Source organism: Lissotriton vulgaris, chromosome 9 (genome assembly GCF_964263255.1).
Source record: "Lissotriton vulgaris chromosome 9, aLisVul1.2, whole genome shotgun sequence".
Classification (NCBI taxonomy): domain Eukaryota; kingdom Metazoa; phylum Chordata; class Amphibia; order Caudata; family Salamandridae; genus Lissotriton; species Lissotriton vulgaris.
In genome coordinates, this window is record NC_141697.1 from 413,208,013 (window position 1) to 413,228,564 (window position 20,552).

The 20,552-nt window shown below is 49.7% G+C and overlaps 1 protein-coding gene across 1 annotated transcript in view; it reads left to right on the forward strand.

Moving 5' to 3' along the window:
- Positions 1–20,552, forward strand: part of DYNC1H1 (dynein cytoplasmic 1 heavy chain 1) — a 1,654,074-nt gene that overhangs the window by 1,605,399 nt on the left and 28,123 nt on the right. The window contains exon 77 of the mRNA XM_086937823.1: positions 2,028–2,155. Coding sequence (XP_086793949.1) covers positions 2,028–2,155 — 128 coding nt within the window. The remainder of the gene's footprint in view (positions 1–2,027; positions 2,156–20,552) is intronic.

Genomic DNA, 20,552 nt, shown 5'->3' on the forward strand with positions numbered 1-20,552 from the left:
TTGGTATTCAAGGGGTTACATGTGGTAAAACAGCTGGCTCCACATGCCAAAAGAGTTTAGCCTAAGACTGCTTTGTCCATGCTACCATTAGGATAGCTGGTCTATAAGGTTGACTTACAGCCATTCACCATAAGGGTTGTTTGGACTGATACAAGGTGATCACTAGAATTAGTGAGCATCATATATCAGGCCAACTTCTCACAACCCCTGCACCCGACGACTCATGGCCTTGGGTGGCCCAACCGACGTTGTCCCAACAAACCCCAGCGTCCCAATTTACCTCTCCAACCAGTGGTAGCCTCCAGGAAGCCTCCCTGCCCAAACCTGCAGTGCGTGTTACGACCGCAGATGTCTTGAAACCCTCAGGGGGCCAGTTGTCAATCCAGTATCCTGCACCCGGCCGCCCCTGCGCTGTTGTGGATGCTCCTTGTGTGCTAACACTAACTTGGATTCCACTTTTCCCTGAGCTTAACCCTAGGAGCTTTGCTCCTTCATCCATGTGGCTTGACTGAGAGCAGCCACCAACCTACAGCCCCTTAGGCTAACATTGTGCCTCAGCACCCGCCTGCTCTCTTGCTGCTGAGGGTGCTTTTTGAGTACATGTTTGACCCTGGGAGAACCTTTGTTCTACCCCAGAAACTCAACCCTAAAGACCGATTACTTACCTGCAAACCGATGACCTCATTATTTTCCATAGAACTTTTTCAGAGAAAAAAAAGTCAATGCAATCCTAAGTGACTAGTTGTGTTTGTATGGAAATCTAAGCAACTGTGTTTTAGTGCCAAACAGTGTTACTTACCTTTTTCTAGGAAATGTCCCAGTATGATATCTAGGCATATCACACGGAGTAGAAAAAGTTATCCAAAAAGTACTCTAAAATGTAATCTGAAAAGTAATCACTAAGTTATTACAAATACCAAATGTCTTGAAATATTGGATACAGTTTCTTGATTGATATCCAAATTGCTTTTTGTCATCTTCGCTTATTCTGATTAAGGCTCCCTGTTTTCTGTTTTTTACAGATAAATATAGACAGAAAATATTTGTTTTCTTATCCGTATGTATTTAAAAAAAGTGGATGAAAACGGAAATTATTTTGTTTTTCCAATTATTCTAAATGCTGTCAATCATGACAACCAGGCCAATAGCTATGGAGATTTACAAGTAAGGGGGGTGAAAAAAGAAAAACATTTTAGGAAAGAGGCATGAACAGCCATTCATGTGCATAAGGATGACACTAAAATGTGCCTGTTTTCATATAGATGCATTGCTTGATCTAGTTTTTTTTATATATCATTGAAATCTGTTAGGAGTTCAACTATGGATATACATTTATCAATTACATACATTTAGAACTATAATAGTTTCAGATTCATTATTCCACTAAACCCAAAATAATTACAAATAAATACTGATATTAGTGAAAACGAAATGTGGAGCAATACCGATGGAAATATCAATACAAATAATTGCCATAAAACCGGAAATTCTAACTATGGTGTTTGGTAATAGTTTTCTCATATTTTCTTTTTTATTGTTCCATTTATTGCTCACTTCTGTGGTGGGGGTAAAATGAAGCTGTCTTTCATGCAAGTGGTGCCTTTAGAGGCTTCAAACTTTATTCACAACAATGAAGTCCATCTGATTCTATGATGTGGGGTTGATCAGATGTATTTAAAGTCTTTAGATATTTATTCTCGTATCTTGGGCTATTTTATAAAATGAGTAATGTGCATGATATTTAGAGGATCTGTCAGAAAACCATTACTAAAGATACACAACTAATTTACTTGTTATTCTAGCACAAGTAATAGTCTGCCACAACTGTCCATAAAGAATATTGGGTTCAGACATGTACTGTTAGATGTAAATGTAATTAAAGGTTCTGGTATTTTCATTATGCACTGCTAAGTTGAAGCATGAAGCCATGTATGAAAGTAAACATAACATTGTGATGCTTTATTTTATTATTGTGGCATTAGTTATTTCTTTGTGCTATTTTACTAAAAATGTCTTTTTATTTACAGGTTTGAAGCTCCAGGGAGCTAAATGTACTAACAATAAATTAACTCTATCAAATTCAATTTCAACTGTGTTATTTCTGACACAGCTCCGATGGATCAAGCAAACAAACGCCGAAAAAAAGTCTAATGTGGTAAGTAAGACTGATTTTAGCATTACTTTAGTAGAACAGTAAAAAGTTGAATGATTTTCAATTTTGTTTGATAAATCAAATGAATTGATATGTTATTTTATAAAACAAAATCAAATTTAGTGCATATTTACTTTTTTCTTTTTACGGGAAATCCCATTAAATCTTTTAGATCTGATATAGACTTCTAGCCCCAGATATTTACCTTTGAATTTCCCAGACGTCAAACTGGATCAGGAAGACTTTTCGTGAGCAGGGGCCTAAGTAAGTCACCCCGCTATCAGGGTGCACTAACCCCCAGGTGAGGGTACAGTTGCATGAGCACTGTACCCCTACAATGTCTAAGTTCATTCTTCGACATTGTAAGTGCAGTAAAACCATGAAGAGTATATGGTCTGGGAGTTGGTCATTATGAACTCCAAAGCTCTATAATGGCTTTACTGAAATCCGGGAAGTTTGTTAGCAAACCTCTCAGCACATTAAACCCACCATGATGCCAGTATGGTATTTAATGTAAAATACACACAGGGCATCTTAGAGATACCCCCTGAAAATCAATCTGCCCTAGTGTTGTTCCTGAATGGCCGCCTGCCATTTGCCACCACCAGACAGGTTTCTGGACCCCTGGGTAGAGAGCCTTCCCTCTCTAGGTTCAGTAACCAAGCTCATCCTGGAGAGAGGTGTCATGCCTCCTCCCCCAGGATGGGCTGAGTCAATGAAGGGTAAGCTTCAAAGGCCTGCCACCTTTATAAGCTGTCCCCGCCTCTTGCTGCCCCAGAAACTTGCTCCCACCGGTTCTGAACTCCACTTTGAGGAGAATCGGCAGGAAAAACTAGTTCAGAAGAGAGGTGTGCCCACCTTTGCCAAGGAGGCAAAGCACACATCTCAGTCCCTCCATCTTGAAGATGAGGGGACCCAGCCAATTAGCGAGAGGCTCGTGCCCGCCTCCCACTGGAGGGTGGCATAATAGAGGCTGGACCCACCACAAGGAGGGGACCCATTGGTCCCGACCTGCCCACTCCTGTAAGCGTCCCTAAATTTAGTATATAGGGGCTACCCTGAACCTTGCCTCCTCCGATTCCTGCAACCTACAAAGAAGGAAGAAAGAAGTTGCACAGAGGAGAAGAAAGGACTTGGTCCCAGCCCTGCTGGCCTGTCTGCAGATTCCAGAGATCGTGCACTAAAAATCGACTTCCCCAGCAGCTGCGTCCTCCAAAATCACTGGGAGAAATGGCTGCCTTCAACAAAGACTATCTCCTGCGAACAGCAGCTCTGTTCAAAAACTCCAAAGATAGACTCTGAGCCTGTTGAGGATGCAAAAACTATACGCCTGGAACCATCGCTGCACCTGTCGCCTACGGCCAGAGTCTAAGTGGCTCACCGCTCTGAGCGAGATCCCCCAGCGCACCAGAGTCTGTCCACCGTGGGTTGATCCTTCCAGAACTCACAGATGTCTTCTGCAGCCTCTGCACGAAGACACTTCCCCCCCCCCCCCTCACCCCCACCCCAACCGCAAGTGGTCCAGTAAGGTGAAATCCAATCTCAAAAGGCACCCCTGCGCCCTGGAGAAGAGTACCTGAATGTCTTCGAGCCCTCCACCTTACCTGACCAGCTCTGTTGGTTCCTCCCGGAAGGGAAGACTTTCTGGACTGAGCCTGCAACCAAAATCCAGAACCGGCATCCATAGGATTGCATTAAGCTCCCCACCCCTCCAAAGCACCCTGCACTGCTGGTGGGGTGGACTTTGTACTAGCATGGGACCCCCTTTACCCTGACCTTAATCCTAGGAACTTGGCTTTCAAGACCGAGTGGCCTGCCCGTGAATAGCCCCCAACCAAAGTGCCCCAAACACTATTAGCTAACATTGGGCCTCTGCACCCGGCAGCTCTAGTTCCACTGGTGGTGCGATCTGCCTAACTGGACCTTGGGGAACCTTGGTCCTAACCCACAAAAGCCAGTTGTTTACTTACCTGTAAACCGTTAAAACTCTTTTTCCCATAGGAACAAATGTTACAAGTTTTCTGTTCCTAAAAATGTCAGTTGATCTGTGTTTTGTATGGCAGAAAACTAACTATCCTAAACCTGAAAAAGACTTTTTCTTGTATTGTAGGATCTACGTGTGATATCTAGGCATATCACCCTGAGTAGTCGATGTAATCCAAAAGTAAGGAATAGTAATCAAAAGTGATTTCTATGTACTTTAAACTGTTTATCATTTACAATGCCAATAGCTTAAAATCTCGCAATTGCAAGACCAATTGCATTAAAAAACACTTGTTATACTTACCTATTTGGTCTGGATTCTGTCTTGAGTGTGTGTGTGTGTAATCTGAAAGAGACACGTTAGTGATGGATTCCTTACCTTAGAATATCCCCAGGCACCAGAATGGATCCGTAAAGTTTTCCATCAGCAGTACCTCTGCACGTTGGAATGTGGCGTTGTGCTGCTCCGCATTTGTCGCTGGCGCCGAGATGACGTCACCCATGCTCGCTAACGTCCGTTCTTTCTTTTTCTGCGCCACCTCCGCTCTTGCAGCATCTGCCTCCAAGCCTTCCTAGTCCGAGCTTTGGGGTGCACCCCACGCTGGTTGGCGGCAGGATTCAACATCACCTCCCCCACTGGCGTTCTGTCACCTTGGACAGGTGGGTGCTGCAAATCGTCCGAAGGGGCTACTCCCTCCCCTTCAAGTCTGCCCCTTTAGCCATGCCACCTCAGTTCCACCGCATGTCAGGGGATCACTTTACTCTTCTCCAACAGGAAGTCACGGCCCTCATGGCCAAGAGGGCCATCGAGTGCGTTCCTGCACCAGAAGTAGGACGTGTTTGGTTTTTTTCCCACTACTTTCTGGTCCCCAAAAATGAAAAAGGGGTCCTAAGCCCCATCTTGGACCTCAGGGACGTCAATCCCTTCCTTCGGAAGAGGAAGTTCAGGATTTTGACTCTGGCTCAGGTCTTGACTGCCCTCGACCCTGGAGACTGGATGGTAGCATTGGACTTGCAGGACGCATATTTTCATATCCCCGTCCTGCCGGCCCACTGGCGTTATCTGCGGTTCACGGTTGGCCAAGAGCACTTTCAGTTTGCCTTTCTCCCCTTCGGCCTTACCAGTGCCCCTCGGGTGTTCACGAAAGTGATGGCGGTAGTCACAGCTCATCTGCGCAGATCAGGCGTTTCAGTCTTCCCCTATCTCGCCCCAGGCAGTCGTCTCCCACCTCCAAACTATGGCCGACCTGCATTTGCTGGGGTTCTCCATCATGCCGAAGTCAAACCTGAGTCCCTCTCAAAAGCTCCCCTTCATCTGAGCGATTCTTGATTCGATGCAGTTTCGGGTTTATCCTTCCGAGCAGCGAGTCCCAGATATTCAGGCTATGAATCTGATCTTTCAGCCTCTATCCTGGGCTTCAGTCAGGATGACCCTCCGGCTCCTGGGCCTGATGTCGCCTGCATCCTGCTAGTGCAACATGCCAGATGGCATATGCGGGCTCTGCAGTGGGACCTGAAGTTCCAATGGGCACAACATCAGGGCAACCTGTCTGATCATGTCAAGATCTCGGAGGGCCCTTCACAACAATTGCAGTGGTGGTTCACGAATCATGATTTGGTTAATGGCAGGTGCCTCTCCCTTCCCCAACCGGAACACACAGTGGTGAGGGATGCGTACCTCCTGGGATGGGGCGGCCACTTGCGCAAGGTGAAGATCAGAGGCCTCTGGTCTCCGGCGGAGTCCCAGCTCCATATCAACCTTTTGGAGCTTTGGGCGATCCGTCTTGCACCGGTGGTGCAGGTGTTCACGGACAACACCACTGTCATGTGGTATTACAACAAACAGGGCGGGTTGGGGTCATGGACCCTCTGTCAGGAGGCTCTGCGCCTCTGGACATGGCTGAAACATCAAGGCATTACCTTGGTGGTTCAACACCTGGCAGGTTCCCTGAATGCCAGGGAAGACTAACTCAGCCACCGGTGCATGATGGATCACGAATGACGTCTGAACTCTGACGTGGCGCAAGGTCTCTTTCTGCAGTGGGGAGAGCCTTGGTTAGATCTATTCGCCACCTAAGAGAACGCACAATGTCATCAGTTCTGCGTGTTGGAATTTCCAAGGCGGCACTCGCTCTGCAACGCTTTTCGTTGCGAGTGGAGTTGCTGTATGTTGTATGCCTTTCCGCCTTTACACTTCTGCCCAGAGTGCTGAAGAAGATTTGACTCGACCGGGCCCAAGTCATCCTTGTGGCTCTGGATTGAGCACGAAGATACTGATATCCCGAGCTACTCAGCATGGCGATCAATCCCCCAATCCACCTGCCTCTTCGGGAGGATGTTCTGTTGCAGCAGCAGGGGCCGGTCGTCCACCCGAACCTGTCCAGCCTTCTGCTCCATGCGTGGAGAATGAGCGGCGATAGTTGACAGCTTTCGATCTTCCTCCCGGAGTCTGTGATGTCATTCTGGCATCCAGGCGTCCCTCCACTAAATCAGTATACTGCTGCAGGTGGAACAAATCTGTGGCATGGTGCACAGCTAAGGCTGTGGATCCCCTTTCTGCCCCTCTTTCCGAGGTCCTTCTGTTCCTTCTCTTTTTTGGCCCAGCAGTGCTCTGTTCTGGGCACTACCAAAGGTTATCTTTAGGCCATCTCCGCTTTTCTATGGCTTCCAGACCAGCCTTCTCTTTTTAAGTCCCCGGTTCTTAATCTCTTCCTTAAAGGCATTACACACACGTTTCCGCCTCAATGGAACATAAATCTTGCCTTGACCTATCTGTTGTGCGCTCCCTTTGAGCCCCTTCATAACTGACCCTAATGTCTTCTCACTCTCAAGGCTGCTTTCCTGGTAGCGATCACCTCTGCCAGAAGAGTGAGTGAGCTCCAGGCTCTTTCTTCTAAACCTCCTTTCATTTCTGTTCATCCGGACAAGGTGGTTTTAAGGACCCGTCCTTCTTTCCTGCCAAAGGTTGTCACGCCCTTCCACATGTTATGTTATTATATTTTATTGAGCGCGAACAGCTGCCCCAGCAACGAGGCGTCCCGGCGCTGAACCATAACAGTAACCTGAAGGGAGGGGGAGGAAGAGGAAGGGCTAGTGAAGATTATGATGGGGAGAATAGAAGAGTTTTAATCGCTTTGCGAAAGGCCAAGAGGTTGGTCATGGAGCGAATGTGGGGAGGCAGGGAGTTCCAAAGCTTTGCCCCCAAAACTCTGAAAGAACGGCCACCAATTCTGCTTAGTCTTATGCGGGGGGTTACAACCAGATGTTGACCCGAGGAGCGTAGGGCACGCTGGGGGATGTAAGGCTCCAGGAGTGGACGTAAGAGTCCGGGACAGTCAGTCTTAAGAATTTTAAAAACGGTAGTGAGAGCCTTGAATTGAACTCGGGCTTCCATACGCAGCCAGTGTAGTTTCTGGATGGTATTTCTTGCAGAGCATCTGCGAGGGAGGCCTACAACGGCCCTGGCAGCAGAGTTTTGTATCCGTTGTAGCCGCGCCATCTCAGCTTTGTTAATGCCTAGGAATAGAACATTGGCGTAGTCCAATCGAGCCAGGATGGTGGACTGGACTATCAGTTGGCGCGTGTAGTGGTCAAAAAAGCCAAGAATCGGATGAAGGCTCCTCAGCAGGCCCACACTGGTAGCAGCCAGTTTCTTAGTGTGGGTCTGGAAGTTAAGAGAGGCGTCCACCCAGACGCCTAGGTTTTTCACCACGTTTTTGGGGGGGGGGGGATGGGGCCCAATGCGGACGGCCACCAGTGCTCAGTCCAATAGTCGGGATTTTTTCCTAGGAGCAACACCTCTGTTTTGCCAGCGTTCAGCTGGAGGCAGTTGTGTGACATCCAGCGTGCGACTGCCTCTAATTCGTTCTTGAATTTCGCAGCTGAGATCGAGGGGCCTTCAGTCAGGGTGATAACCAGCTGGGTGTCGTCGGCGTACGGCACCAGCGTAAGGTCCCATTCTTTTGCTATTTCAGCGAGAGGCTGGACATAAAGATTGAATAGGGACGGGCTGAGCGCCGATCCCTGCGGGACGCCTTGCTCTATGGGGTGAGGCTGGGAGATAAATGGGGGGTCTGAGACCCGGAAGGATCTGTCCGTCAGGAAAGACCGGAACCACTCATGGGCAAGGTCACTGATACCTATGGCTTCGAGGCGTTTTAGCAGAAGAGAGTGGGAGACCGTATCAAAGGCTGCGCTGAGGTCGAGTAAAATCAGCGCAGCACTTTGACCGGCGTCCAGGATGTTCCGTAGGTGTTCAATAGTGGTCAGCAGGGCGGATTCGGTACTGAATCCTGACCTGAAGCCGTTCTGTGAGGGGTCTAGGATTTGAGTTTGCGTCATGTAGTTGGTTAGAACCTTGTTCACATGGGCTTTTGCCTATTTTGAAGCCCATGGAAGCAACGAAATTGGTCTGAAATTTTCTGGTTTTGATGGGTCTAGGGTGGGTTTTTTTAATGATTGGAGAGACCCAAGCCTGCTTCCAACATGTGGGAACCACCGCCGAGGAAAATGATAGGTTGAGTAGGGTAGTCAGGGGTGGAAGGAAGAACTCGAGGGATTCTAGGAATTTGGCGGGTCTCATGGCGTCTGTAGGAGAACCAGATTGAACTTTAGTGCATAGTTTAGCAAGCTCGTCATAGGTTATGCTGGGGATGAGTGACAAACTGGGACTGTCCGGCACAGGCTTGCGTGGTTTGGAGGTTTCCAGTGGATTCCGAGGAAAGGTGGTATAGATTTTCTTTACTTTTTCGGTAAAGAAAGTGGCAAGTTCGTCGCATTGTTGTGAGGAGGTAATGCATGGAGCTGGATTAGAGCTATCTTTAAGTTTTTGTACAAGTTTAAAAATAGTTTTTGAAGGGTTAGTACTAGAGCTAATTGCTTCTGCATAAAAGGAAGCACGGGTGGTACGAACCGCCTTGTGGTACGACCTCAGTTTTAGCAGGTAAGCGGCTTTATCTGTCTTCTTATATTCTTTCCTCCACTGGCGTTCAGCTCTTTTGCAGTCTTTCCGCATGGTTAGAAGATTCTCATTGTACCATGGGTTAGATGGGGTACTACGAGTTTTGGTCCACTTTGCTGGAATTAGGGAATCAAGTCCTGAGTTGATCCATTCTTGAAAGGCCGCATAGGCTGAATTAATGTCTCCGTCTGTGGGGTTGAGGTGGAAGTTGCCTAGTTTGTTAGTAAGATCACTAGATGTCAGTTTATGCCAAGGCCTCTTGTAGCGGGAACTGGAGGTGTTTTTCATAATCAAGTCTCTGACCTTCAGGGAGAATTTAATAAGAGTGGTCAGTCCAGCCCATGGGTTTAGGGGGGTCAGCCGTGGCGTCTGAGAGGTTGGAAAAGACGGGGTCCAATAGATGTCCGGCAGAGTGAGTGGGGGTTTGGATGAGTGGGTTTAGCTGAAGGGCAGAGAGGTCTGCCTGTAGGTTCTTAATGGTTGGATCGGTCATGGAGTCGAAGTGTAAGTTAAGGTCTCCTAAGATGGTAAAGTTGGGAGAGGATATCACTAGAGTGTGGGCGACGTCTGAGTTCTTCAATGAACCTGGCGGTGGGGCCGGGGGGCCGGTAGATATAAAGTCCAGATAGGGTGAACTGGGGACTAGTGGAGATTTTGAACTGTGCGCTTTCGCAACCCCAAATGGCTTCCTTTTCAAAGGTGCAGTTGTATGACGATCTGTAGATGACAGCTATCCCCCCGCCCCTGGAGTCTATTGATGGTTTTTATAGAGAAGCCCTCGGGCAACGAGAGATTTTGGATGCTGGTTTGATCGTCGTGGAGCCAGGTTTCGCATATAAACATAATGTCTGGACGTTCATCTGTTATGAGGGTAAACACATCGGCATGGTGTTTCACAAGGGATCTGACATTAAGTTGGAGGATGGTAAGGGAGAAGTGCTTATATGCAGTAGTATTGTGGCTAGCTAGACCAGGTGAGGGTGTCCGAAAACTGCAGGGCTTGCAATACAGACCTGTTTGTCCAGGACAGCCTTCGAGCTTATCGCATCTTGAGTCCGGCTTGAGTGCGAGAAGGGACTTTCTATCGTACTGTATTTTGTGTTGCACGAATTGAGCAGGGGGACTGGCGAGAGGCGATGGTCTGGCGATGACGGGCGCAGACGGGCTTGCCTTACACCAGGCAGACCATCACTTTGCCCACCTTCTTTCCTCCTCTGCATCCTTCGAAAGAGGAAGAGAGGCTCCACCGTCTAGACCCGAAACTTGCGCTATCGTTCTATCTGAAGTGCACACAACAGTTTCGGGTGGACGACCAGCTCTTTGTTGGCTACGTGGGCACCAAAAAAGGTTGGGCCGTGCACAAGCAAAGCATCTCTCTTGAGTCGTTCTGTACATCAAAGCATGTTACTTGTTGGCTCAGAAGGAGCCTCCTGTGGTGCTACGTGCCCCTTCTACGAGGGCAACGGCAGCCACTGCTGCCTTGGGACGCGGCGTTCCCTTGCAGGACATTTGTCAGGCAGCTACATGGGCCTCGCTGCACACGTTTACCAAGCATTACTGCATTGACAGTCCAGTCTGGAGAGACATCTTCTTTGGCCATCTCACATAATTCCAAGCACTCTGCCTTCAGGATTGATAAGGCCTGCCATAGGAGTGACTGATTAGGAGGATATGTGTCCATTTTAGGGTTAGATATAGGGATACTATATCTAAAGCAAAGGGTGATTACACCACCTTGCCCCAGCTGATTGATCAGCCAGTTGTGTCAGATTTGGATGGCCAGCAGGGGGTGGCATAATACATGCTGCAGCCCCTGGTAGGCCCTGGGTACACCTATGTCCTGGGTACCTAAGGTACACTACAGGGACTGATAAGGTGACTCAGTATTCAATTAGATATGTACCTCGAGTACATGGAATCCATTTTACAGAGAGAACAGTGGGCCTGGGGTCCTGAATAGCAGGGCCCCAGGTCAACTAAGTCGAAAAACCAGCAAAACACCAGGCAAAAAGTCGGGGGCAACCATAGTCGGATCTCCACCTTCCTACACTGGAAACTTCAGGAAAGAGGGTGGCAGCGCAGTCCGCTAACATCTTGCGCATTGCCAACACTCGGGCACTCTTGGCAAGATATGACAGGTCCCATTATGATACCCTTGAGACACTGTTGCAACACCTACCAGATCAGTACAAGAAGGGTGCGGAACTACTAATCCTAGAAGGAAAGCTTATAACCAATGCTTCCATCAAGTGCGCGCTAGACGCGGCTGACACTGCAGCCAGGGCCATTAACACTAGTGTCATGTTAAGGAGACCTGCCTGGTTGAGAATCTCGGGATTCAAACCAGAAATTCAAACTTCTATCCTCAATCAGCCAGTTAACCCGGACTACTTATTTGGACCTGAGGTTGACACCACACTTGAAAAAATTAAGACACCGAGACTACGAAGTCTATGGGGGCTCTGCAGTCACAGCTGTTTCGGAGTGGCTCCTTTCGTCGCTCCAATACTAGAGGACCTTCAAGAGGCCAATCCACACAGCAGACACAGTACAATAAAGGTGGTACACAATCCACCTACAATAAAAACAACAGGGGTGGATATCGTGGAAACAACATCAAGGGCAGAGGAAGAGGAAACAACAGTTCCAGATCCTCTGCCAATAACAAACAGTGACGCCCTGTCACTGCCCCCCGACCATATAACACCTGTCGGGGGGAGACTATACCGTTCCTGCCGGTCTGGAAATCCATCACCACAGGCAGGTGGGTGAGAGACATTGTCCAGTACGGGTATTGTTTGGAATTAACATCCACTCCACCCAACATACCACCAAGACACCGTCCTATGTCCGCAGAGCACTTACACTTATTGCAGCAGGAGGTCATCAGCATGCTGCAAAAAGGAGCCATATAGCTCGTGCCTGTAGACGACCAAGGCTCGGGAGTGTATTCTCTGTACTTTCTAATTACCAAAAAGGACGGGTCTCTCAGACCTATACTAGACCTCAGGCCTCTAAACAGTTACATTCTGTCAGAGCATTTTCATATGCTCACCTTACAGCAGGTTCTGCCGTTACTCAGTCAGGGAGACTTCCTTGCAACACTGGATCTAAAGGATGCGTATTTCCATATACCCATACACCCATCACACAGACAGTATCTCAGGTTCACTATTCAAAATCAACATTATCAGTTCAAAGTCCTCCCTTTCGGAGTAACGACGGCACCCAGGGTGTTCACAGAGCGTCTGCCGACAGTAGCGGCACACCTAGGGAGACAGCACATACATGTCTACCCTTATCTGGACGACTGGCTTATTCAAGCAAAGACGGCCCAACTGTGTGCCAGCCACATGTCCCTCACCATTCTTCATCTTCACAGTCTGGGATTCTCGCTGAATTATCCAAAGTCCCACCTTCAACCCGCCCACGTGCGACAGTACCTGGGCGCGACTATAGACACTCTGGCAGCCAAAGCTCAGCCAAATTCAGCGAGGATAAACAGCATGCAATTGCTCATACAAAAATTCAGACCTCAACACTCGCTCCCAGCGAGAGTGTTCATGCAGTTGATAGGCATGATGGCCTCCTGCATCTTCATAGTCCCGCACGCGAGACTACATATGCGTCCGCTTCAGGAGTGCTTGGCATGTCAGTGGAATCAGGCTCAAGGACAGTTAAAAGACCTAGTGTTGGTGAGCGGTCGGGCATTCAACTCTCTGCATTGGTGGAACCCACAAAACCTTTGCAAGGCCCGAACGTTCCAAGAGCCTGTGCCACAGATTATCCTGACAACGGACGCGTCTATCCAGGGATGGGGAGCTCATGTACTCCACTACACAGTGCAGGGACTATGGACAGCACAGCAAAGGAAGATGCACATCAACCTTCTGGAATTGATGGCAATCTTCATGGCGATGAAAGCTTTCAAAGTACACTTGTGCAACAAGGTCGTGTTGATCCGGACGGACAACATGACTGCCATGTACTACATACAGAAGCAGGGAGGTACGCACTCTCCACAGTTGTCTCATCTGGCTCAGAGCATGTGGAAGTGGGCCATTCAAAGGAATATCTTCCTCATGGCGGAACACCTCCAGGGCAAAGACAACCAGATGGCGGATCTGCTCAGCAGACACAGCCACCAGATGCACGAGTGAGAGATACATCCATCAGTACTCCAACCGTACTTCCAGCAGTGGGGTCCTCGAGAGATAGACCTATTCGCCACAAGGGAAAACGCAAAATGCCAAACCTTCGCCGCCAGGTTCCCACATCCGCAGGCTCAGGGCAATGCGATATGGATGAACTGGTCAGGCAGGTTTGCGGACGCTTTTCCCCCAGCGCCTCTAATACCGCAGGTGGCACGCAAGCTGAGGCAACACTCGATGACACTCATCCTGGTTGCTCCAACGTGGGCACGCCAACCATGGTGCACCATGCTCGTAGAACTTTCCGTGGTGCTGCATCAAAGACTGCAACTAACACCCAGACTTTTGACGCAGAGCCATGGCGAAATTCAGCACCCAGATCCGCAACAGCTCAACCTGGCGATCTGGCTCCTGAAGTCTTAGAATTTGGCTACCTCAACTTGCCACCAGAATGCATGAACATCATCAAGGAGGCAAGGAGGCCCACAAACAGAGCATGTTATGCGGCTAAATGGAAGAGGTTTGTCATATTGTAACAATAATGACATTGACCCACTGGATGCATCTATTCAAAACATTATCTGTTATTTGTTACACTTATACAGATGCAATCTGGCGTGCAGTTCCATTGTTATACATTTATCCGCCATAGCGGCTTATCTTCAGAACAGGCAGCACTTCTCACTATTCAGAGTGCCTGCCATTAAAGCTTTTCTGGAGGGACTCTAAAGAGTGATCCCTCCCAGACACCCACCTTCACCTGTATGGAACCTAAATGTGGTCCTCACCAGACTGATGGGACCACCTTTTGAACCTCTACACTCTTGTGAGATTCAATTTCCTACCTGGAAAGTTGCTTTCCTAGTAGCCATTACCTCACTAAGAAGAGTTAGTGAACTCCAGGCACTAACCATTCAAGAGCCATTCATACAGGTCCACGCAAATAGAGTTGTTCTACGCACCAACCCTACTTTCATGCCTAAGGTGATTTCGCAGTTCCACATGAACCAAACCATAGAACTGCCTGTTTTATGTCCTAATCCAGAAAATGTCGCAGAGAGATCTCTACACACATTAGACGTCAAACGAGCTCTAATGTACTATATAGACAGAACTAAGGATTTCAGGAAAACAAAACAACTGTTTGTTGCCTTTTCTCCGCAGCACAAAGGCAACCCCATTTCCAAAGCAGGAATAGCCAGTTGGATAGTTAAGTGTATACAAATTTGCTACGCAAAGGCTAAACGCACACTAACCATTCCTTCTAGAACACACTCCAAACGTAAGTTAGGAGCATCCATGGCTTTCCTGGGGAATATTCCTTTAGAAGAGATATGTAAGGCAGCCACATGGTCCACTACACATACATTTACGAAACACTACTGTGTAGATGTGCATTCAAGACAGCAGGCAGCTGTAGGACAGGCTGTTCTCAAAACTCTTTTTCAGACTGCTGCAGCTGGCACGGGCAGCCGCCGCTAATAGGAGGGACTGCTATATAATCTATGCACAGATATGAATTCAGCAGCCCACATGCCTCGAACCGAATATGCTACTTACCAGTATGCATCTGTTCTTGGCATGTAGGGCTGCTGACATTCATATCGCCCACCCTCCTCCCCGGCGCCTGTAGCAGCTGTAGAATTCGGAATTACTATTTAGCATGGACATCACTCACTGTATTACACTCCATCTCTGCCACAATGGCGAAAAACAATCTGAGGATGGAGAGGATGCCCATGCGCACTGTAGTCCAGGGGAGGAGCCAACTATCTCGTGATACTTCGAAGACTCTTCCAGGACAACAATGTGCAATCATCCGGACACAACACTAGGCGGCGATCTATGCTCAGATATGCACAGATATGAATGTCAGCAGCCCTACATGCCAAGAACAGATGCATACTGGTAAGTAGCATATTCGGTCCTCTCCACGGGCGGCTGCCCCGAGTGAGGTTGAGACGGCGCCTTTTCGGCACCGTTCCTTAGCCGCACCGGCTTTGACCCCGCAGCAGTCTCCTGGGGAGCACGTGGTCAAGGAGGTCGACTCAGCCCACTCTGCCGCCGGTCGGCGTCAAGCTGGCGCCTGTGGCGGATTCCACGGCGTCGGGTCTGTGATTAGTCTTCTGAGGAGGTTTCCTCCTCTCCGGAAGTTTGCCATCTGGTGGTTCCTTCCTCTCCGAAGACAGGGCGCTGCATTATTGCCTTTTCACCTGCATCTTCCATGGAGTGCTCCTCGCCATCCCTGGGGCCTAAGCCTTCGGGCCCTCCTTTTCGCAGCCTATAGTTGGACCCTCTTCCGGCCTCTCCGACCCTCCCCGGGGGCCCCTCAGATTCTCCACTCGTCGGTGGATCCCAACCATTCTGGGGTTGACCGCTCCCCCCTATAGGTGGTCTTGGGGACGGACGGCTCAGTTTGCAGCCATCGCCCACGGAGGAATTGCTTTCTCCCCCGCTGCGCCCTACGAAGGCCAGTGTCGCCTTCGTTCGGGCTATTTCCACAGCCGCTGGCATTCTGCGGATGGGCGAGCCTGCCACCCCTTTCCCTACAGATAATCTCTTGGAGGTTCTCCACCAGGGCTCTGGTGGATGAGAGCTGTTCCTTCCCTTTGAAGCGTTGCTCCACAATTCTCTTCTGGGGGCTTGGGGGCGTCATGCCACGGGTGATCCGGTGCTTCAGCCGCTCCTGCAGCACCACCGTCCTGCTCCGCACAACCCTGTCTACCTTTCCTTCCACCCTTCTACCCAAGGCCATCTTCTGTGGACGGCTTTGCCATCCTTACCTGTGGTGGTGTTTCCTCCTTCTCTGGAGGCCCGGTGGTTGGATTCATCGCGGCGCAACATCTTCGCCTCATCCAGTGCTGCCTTGCGGGTGCTCAACACTCTTTGTGTATTGACCAGGGCTACCTCCAGCCTGTGGGATTCTGTGGAGTCCCTTCATTCTCAGATTTCCCATGAGGGTGCCTGTGCTGATCTACGGCACCATGTGTTGGATGGTCGGGAGTTGGCCGCCTTTGTTCTGCGTGCTGCCTTGGCTGTTGCCGATGCTCTTGACCGTGCTATGGCCACTGCTGCAGCTCTCCGTCACCATTTTTGGCTACGGGATGTTGTTATTCCCGAGAATATTAGGGGACGTCTAGTTCACCTGCCCTTTGATGGGGTCCTTTTGTTTAACACTCATGCAGACTCTTCCATTCAGTCTCTCTTTGCAGGACTCCGTCTGCCTCCCCCCTCCGTAGGCTGGCTGTTGGTCCTTTAGGCTTGGTGGGAGACGTTATCCCACTTGCTCCTAGAATCTGATGTTTTGCTTGGGCCGTTTAAATATTCTGTGTGATTTGATGTGCCTTCGAGGTCCCTTGGTTGGCCCCCCTCTCCTGTTGGCCCCTGGTTCAGCCCCCGTTTGACAAGTGTGGATTTTTGGGCTGATTACTAAGCCGGATGTGGTTCCTGCCGCAGGTCTTATGTTCTTGTTCTCTGATGCGGGATTTTTCCCCCGAGAGTGGTTCCCATGTTTTCTTTGGGACGTGTAATACCCTAAGTGGGGTACTTGTAGCTATTGTATAGCCCTGCCCTAAGCTGGGGAATGTGGACTTCTTTTGCCGTTCCTCCTCGTGGTGTCGCTGTATTCAGCTGTTGTGGGTTCTTCATCGTTGTGTGGGCGTTGGTTGGGCTGCTCCAAGTTCTGTATTCTGGTTGACGGCTGGGTTCATCCTCTGTCGTCTTCTTCTTTCCTAGCTGGTCCCGCTTCTTTAGTGGGTCGCGTTTTTGTCCGAAACTATCTCAGTGGGTCGTTCTGGGTTTCCCTGGCCTTGCCTTCATCTGTGTTCGGCTTGGTCTGGGTGCTCAGCTTCGTGGTGCTTGCTGCGCCCACCTGCTCTTTCTGGTCCAAGACTGAGGGTCCTGGCGTGGGTCCTTCTGTTTTTCCCTCTTGCTGAAGCCTTGAGCGACTGCATCTTTCATCTCCCGCCTGCCTTTCTTGGCTGTGGGGTTGTTCAGCCTTGTTCGTTGTCTCACGGCTGTGGCCGATTGAGCTGTCCCCTCCACTGTGTGTTAGTTTTTTGGTGGAGGGCTTTGCCTCCATTTCTACCTCTTCTCCTTGGAGTTTTGGGGTGATTCTTTCTTCCTCTGTCCGTCTCTCCGGGGCTTTCTGGCGGATGTATCTTGGATGTGCTTGGGGTATCATGGCCTCCTTTCGCCTCATTCTTGCTTCCTTCTGCTTGGTGGGGGATGGACCGTCATTCTAGTTCCAATGACACATCCCCTCTTGGGGCCCTGTGTTCTTCCACGCTGGTAGGGCTCTCTCGTAGACCCTCCTCCCCTCTGGGTATGGCTAGGGTATATATTCTACGTTAAGGAATCTGCGGCTAGTAGTCTCTATCAGATGTACGAGTTACTTACCTTCGGTAACTATGTATATGGTAGAGAAGATTCTAGCCGCAGATTCCTTCACGACCCACCCTGCCTCCCCGTTCTGCGAGGACCCTTAGCTTGGTCTTCTGCACTCGCTTGCCTCTGGGCGGTCTGTCTTCTCCGAGTGCCCTCCTTCACTTCCTCCCTGGAGGGATGCTTGTTTGTTTGTTTGCATACACTCCTTGCTTTCGGGTAATTGATCAGTAGGTTCGTGTGTACTTCTGCATCCCAACACCCCGGTGATCCGGTGCGGGCTTACTCGTACCTTTCTCCCTTTTTCATTGCTTGAAATTTCTGGCTCATGTGCAGTCCTCTGAGTTGGGGTCCCTTGCCTGTCCTCAGCCTTAGCTCTTTTAGGGGATACGACTCTCCTTGAAGGTGTTGTCTTAGGGTAATTTGACGTTACTCTTCTGTTCTGGACTTCTTGTCCTTCACTGTTATTGGACTGTGGTTGCAGGCTTCTTTCGTCTGCTGTACCATTTTTCGTGTGTTTTTTCTGTCTCCTGGGAGAATGTTGTGTTTACTTGCGAGGTTGCCTTGCGGTAACTGCTCTGCTCTTTCCTTCTAGGACTTTCGGTGCCACTGTGCCTGGCACTTCCCCGAATGGTGCTGTTCCTCAACATTCGCTTCTTTCCTTTTGGTTATCTGATTTTTTTCGCGCACTGTTCCCATATCCTAACAGTTTTGTTGCGATGGCTCCGCGTTGTTGCGCGTATACGTTCTCCGAAGACAACTGACGTCAGTGCGCGGGGGTGGGTCTTATGTGACCTCGCTGATGTCACGCCTCCGGACGACGTCAGGGCAGAGTCACACGGTACCGCCCCGGTGCACAGAGGTGCTGGGGCAAAGAAAATTTTCCGGATCCAGTCTCACGCCTGGGGATAGTTCTACGTTAAGGAATCTGCGGCTAGAATCGTGTCTACCAGATTAATGGTTACCGAAGGTAAGTAACTCGTACGACGGGTGTAGGGGTGCCTTTTGGTCTCTGAAATGGCTTACCGGAGCAGGTTGTGGGTGGGTGGTCTCTGTGCGGAGGCTGCAGACAACATCGAGGAGTCCAGGAGAGGTCAGCTCACAGTGGACTCGGCTCTGGAGCGCTGACTAACCTTGATGGAACCAGTAGGTCACTTGGACTCTGGCTTGAGGCGTCCGGTGCAGAGGCAGAACTGGGGCAGGCTTCGTGGTTTTTCAGGTCACAGAGTCTTTACTTTGAAGATGGTTGCTTGGTGAACAGGTCCACTGTTCTCAGGAGTCTTGATTTTTATTGAAGGCAGTCAGTCCTCCCAGGGTTTAGGAGGTTGCTGGCTGCAGGACAAAACGTTTTGGGGCGCAGGATCGTCGAGGGCTGTAGTCAGGCCTGTAGTGCTTGGGCCAAGTCATTTTGGTGTCTGCAGTCTTCTCTGCTGGTGCGACTCTGTAGTGCCCGGCTCTTCTTAGGTCATCAGGAACTGACGTTCAGGACTCTAGGGGGGGGGGGGCACCTAAATACTAAATGTAGGTGTGTTTAAAGGGAGTGTCAGGTCATAGCCAATGGGCTACTTACCTTAAGGGTGACTACACCCACTAATTGCTCACACAGTGTGGGGGCTTGGGTGTATCACTGATCCTGATTGGAGGAGTCCCAGCATCTGCAAGATGGTGAGCACTGAAGTTTACTTAACCTCGCCTCTAGCACCTGAGGGGTGGAGTTTACAGAGGATTCCACACTTTCTAATCTTTTTGCATTTTACCACCTGTCATCCCGCCAAAAAAGTGGGAGAGGACAGGAAGGGGGCCTGTTCCCTCAAACAGGAGAGGGTGGAGTCGCATTACAAAGGCAGCAAGGCCTTTGAAACGCCCCGCAACGGATAGATATTCCTGGGGGGAGGTGTGAATCCCTCCACCCAGGAAAGGCATTGTTCTTTGAGTCCGCAGGCACTCTTCCCACGAGGACAGAACACTGTTTGGTGGTAGCAGGTTGGCTTAGGCCAGTCTGTGACCACACTAAGGATTGGTAGGTTTGAGGGGACACAGGAGTGGGTGCCATGTCGACTCTTCAGTTTTGTCTGCACCAAGACACGCAGGTTGCACTGACAGTGTACATGTGCTTGATGAGGCATCCCTTAGGGTGGCACAATTTGTGCTGCAGCCCTTAGGGACCCTCTTAAATCACAAGGCCCTTGGTACCAGGAGTGCCTTTTACAAAGGACTTGTATGTGAGCTAAAGGGGGGCCAATTGTGGAAACAAAAGGTACAGTTTAGGGAAGGAGATCTGGCACAGGGGACCTGGTTCGCACGGACCCTATGCACTTCCAGTCGAAACAAAATAATTTTCCAGGCAAAAAGTGGGGGCTAACCATGTCCAAAATAGCCTCTTTCCTACCTGGTGTGTTAGCAATGTCATCTAGAAAGACAGGATTCAAGCCCAGCAGCATCTGTCACCAGCCGATGTCCGTGACAGACCCGCACCTTGTCTGCCTGTGGTATCTTGTAGAGACTACTAGCCGCAGATTCCTTAACGTAGAATTATCCCCAGACGTGAGACTGGATCCGGTAACTTTTTGCCCAGCATCCCTGCGCGCCGGGGGGATGGCATCATGCGGCTCCGTCCAGGCGTACCTGGCGTGCGTGACGTCAGCGAGGTCACAGAAGTCCCACCCTGGCGCCTATGTCAGTTTTTTTTCTTTTCCCCGTGCAATACGCATCCGGTTCATGCTCCAGGCCTGTTTAGGCCTTTTCCTTCTATCCCTCAGTGTGTTGTGGGAACAGTGTACGGATGCCTTCGAGCTTCAAAACTAGTACGTCTTGTGGAAGCTTGATGTCGGCGATGGACCCTCACCTCATTTGTATGTGGTGCTTGGGGGAAGACCACTGCTCCACTGATTGCGAGGCATGCCAGCGGTTGAAGCCGAAGTCG